Here is a 3,426-nt window from a genome sequence, read left to right on the forward strand (position 1 = left end):
CAGTTGTGGATATGACTGGTGATAGAAGCAAGGTCCGATGCTGTAAAGAGCAATATTGCATAGGAACCTGGAATGTTAGGTCCATGAATCAAGGCAAATTGGAAGTGGTCAAACAGGAGATCGCAATAGTGAATGTCAACGTTCTAGGAATGAACTGAAATGGACTGGAATGGGTGAATTTAGCTCAGATGACCATTATATCTACTACTGTGGGCAAGAATCCCTTAGAAGAAATGGAGTAGCCATCATGGTCAACAAAAGAGTCCAAAATGCAGTACTTGGATGCAATCTCAAAAATGACAAAATGATCTCTGTTCATTTCCAAGGCAAGCCATTCAATATCATGGTAATCCAAGCTTATGCCCCGACCAGTAATGCTGAAGAAAGTAGCAACAGCCCAGGATGACATAACTGGTGATGGTACTACTTCCAATGTCCTCCTCATCAGAGAGCTGCTGAAGCAGGCGGATTTCTACATTTCTGAAGGTCTTCATCCCAGAATAATTACAGAAGGATTTGAAGCTGCAAAGGAAAAGGCCCTTCAGTTTTTGGAACAAGTCAAAGTAAGCAAAGAGATGGACAGGGAAACACTTATAGACGTGGCCAGAACATCTCTATGCACTAAAGTTCATGCTGAACTCTCTGACGTCTTAACAAAGGCTGTAGTGGACTCCATATCGGCCATTAAAAAACAAGATGAACCTATTGATCTCTTCATGGTTGAGATCATGGAGATGAAACATAAATCTGAAACAGATACAAGCTTAATCAGAGGTCTCGTTTTGGACCACGGGGCACGGCATCCTGATATGAAGAAGAGAGTAGAAGATGCATACATCCTCACGTGCAACGTGTCATTAGAATATGAAAAAACAGAAGTGAATTCTGGCTTTTTTTACAAGAGTGCAGAGGAGAGAGAGAAATTAGTGAAAGCTGAAAGGAAATTCATCGAAGACAGAGTTAAAAAAATAATCGACCTGAAAAAGAAAGTCTGTGGTGATTCAGATAAAGGATTTGTTGTTAATAATCAAAAGGGAATTGATCCCTTTTCCTTAGATGCTCTTGCCAAAGAAGGCATAATAGCTCTGCGCAGAGTTAAAAGGAGAAACATGGAAAGGCTGACTCTTGCTTGTGGTGGGATAGCCCTAAATTCTCTTGATGACCTAAATCCTGATTGTTTGGGACATGCAGGACTTGTCTATGAATATACATTGGGAGAAGAGAAGTTCACCTTTATTGAGAAATGTAACAATCCTCGCTCTGTCACATTATTGATCAAAGGACCAAATAAGCGCACGCTTACTCAAATCAAAGATGCAATAAGAGATGGCTTGAGGGCTGTTAAAAATGCTATTGATGATAGCTGTGTAGTCCCAGGTGCTGGTGCAGTGGAAGTGGCAATGGCAGAAGCCCTGGTTAAATACAAGCCCAGTGTAAAGGGCAGGGCCCAGCTTGGAGTTCAAGCATTTGCTGATGCATTGCTCATTATTCCCAAGGTTCTTGCTCAGAACTCTGGTTTTGACCTTCAGGAAACACTAGTTAAAGTTCAAGCAGAACATTCAGAATCCGGTCAGCTTGTGGGTGTGGACTTGAACACTGGTGAACCAATGGTAGCAGCAGAAGCAGGCATATGGGATAACTATTGTGTAAAGAAACAGCTTCTTCACTCCTGCACTGTGATTGCCACCAACATTCTCCTGGTTGATGAGATCATGAGAGCTGGAATGTCTTCTCTAAACGGTTGAATTGAAGCTTCCCTTTTATCTGAATCCTGAAGACTACAGAGTGATCCTAATAATACAGCTATGGAATTTTGGTCCAAGCTTCAAATGATCTTCAAAGGATTTTCTTTTCCCATATTAAAAAAGGAGAGAACATTGGCACCTATTCAGATTCTGAAGTTCTGAAATTATAATTACAGTATTTTTTAAATTGCACTGCAGTGTCCACATACAGCAGGTCATACTTACCCAGTAAACAGGACATTTTGCTTTACCCTCAGTGATATAAAAATATTAGATAAGCATATGTTATCTACCTTGTTATTAAATATTCATTGAAAAACAAAACAAAACAAACAAACAAACAAACAAAAAAAAAGAAACCAAAGTTGAATGGTTCTATGAACACCTACAAGACCTTTTAGAACTAACACCCAAAAAAGATGTCCTTTTCATTATAGGGGACTGGAATGCAAAAGTAGGAAGTCAAGAAATACCTGGAGTAACAGGAAAATTTGACCTTGGAGTACGGAATGAAGCAGGGCAAAGGCTAATAGAGTTTTGCCAAGAGAACACAATAGTCATAGCAAACACCCTCTTCTAACAACACAAGAGAAGACTCTACACATGGACGTCACCAGATGGCCAACACTGAAATCAGGTTGATTATATTCTTTGCAGCCAAAGATGGAGAAGCAATATAGTCAGCAAAAATACAGTCAGCAAAAACAAGACCGGGAGCTGACTGTGGCTCAGATCATGAACTCCTTATTGCCAAATTCAGACTTAAACTGAAGAGAGTAGGGATAACCACTAGACCATTCAGGTATGACTTAAATCAAATCCTTTATGACTACACAGTGGAAGTGAGAAATCGATTTAAGGGACTAGATCTGAGAGACAGAGAGGCTGATGAACTATGGACGGAGGTTAATTACCTTGTACAGGAGACAGGGATCAAGACCATCCCCATGGAAAAGAAATGCAAAAAGGCAAAATGGTTGTCTGAGGAGGACTTACAAATAGCTGTGAAAAGAGGAGAAGCAAAAAGCAAAGGAGAAAAGGAAAGATATGCCCATTTGAATGCAGAGTTCCAAAGAATAGCCAGGAGAGATAATAAAGCCTTCCTCAGCAATCAATGCAAAGAAATAGAGGAAAACAACAGAATGGGAAAGACTAGAGATCTCTTCAAGAAAACTAGGGATACCAAGGGAACATTTCATGCAAAAATGGGCTCAATAAAGGACAGAAATGGTATGGACCTAACAGAAGCAGAAGATATTAAGAAGAAGTGGCAAAAATACACAGAGGAACTTTACAAAAAAGATCTTCATGACCCAGATAATCACAATGGTGTGATCACTCACCTAGAGCCAGACATCCTGGAATGTGAAGTCAAGTGGGCCTTAGGAAGCATCACTACAAATAAAGCTAGTGGAGGTGATGGAATTCCAGTTGAGCTATTTCAAATCCTGAAAGATGCAGTGAAAGTGCTGCACTCAATGTGCCAGCAAATTTGGAAAACTCAGCAGTGGCCACAGGACTGGAAAAAGTCAGTTTTCATTCCAATCCCTAAGAAAGGCAATCCCAAAGAATGCTCAAACTACCGCCCAATTGCACTCATCTCACACGCTAGTAAAGTAATGCTTAAAATTCTCCAAGCCAGACTGCAGCAATACATGAACCGAGAACTTTCAGATATTCA

General features: G+C 40.3%; 1 protein-coding gene across 1 annotated transcript; it reads left to right on the forward strand.

The window, feature by feature from the left end:
• The first annotated feature begins 374 nt into the window (after positions 1-374).
• Positions 375-2,069, forward strand: LOC122452584 (T-complex protein 1 subunit zeta-like). Its single transcript, XM_043486361.1, has one exon. The coding sequence runs from the start codon at positions 375-377 to the stop codon at positions 1,743-1,745; it is 1,371 nt and encodes a 456-aa protein (XP_043342296.1). The 3' UTR covers positions 1,746-2,069.
• Positions 2,070-3,426: the final 1,357 nt, after the last annotated feature.

Source organism: Cervus canadensis, chromosome 1 (assembly GCF_019320065.1).
Source record: "Cervus canadensis isolate Bull #8, Minnesota chromosome 1, ASM1932006v1, whole genome shotgun sequence".
Lineage (NCBI taxonomy): Eukaryota > Metazoa > Chordata > Mammalia > Artiodactyla > Cervidae > Cervus > Cervus canadensis.

Excerpts from the sequence above, each read along its gene's own strand:
- LOC122452584 (XM_043486361.1), top strand. The coding sequence starts at position 375 with ATGCTGAAGAAAGTAGCAACAGCCCAGGATGACATAACTGGTGATGGT.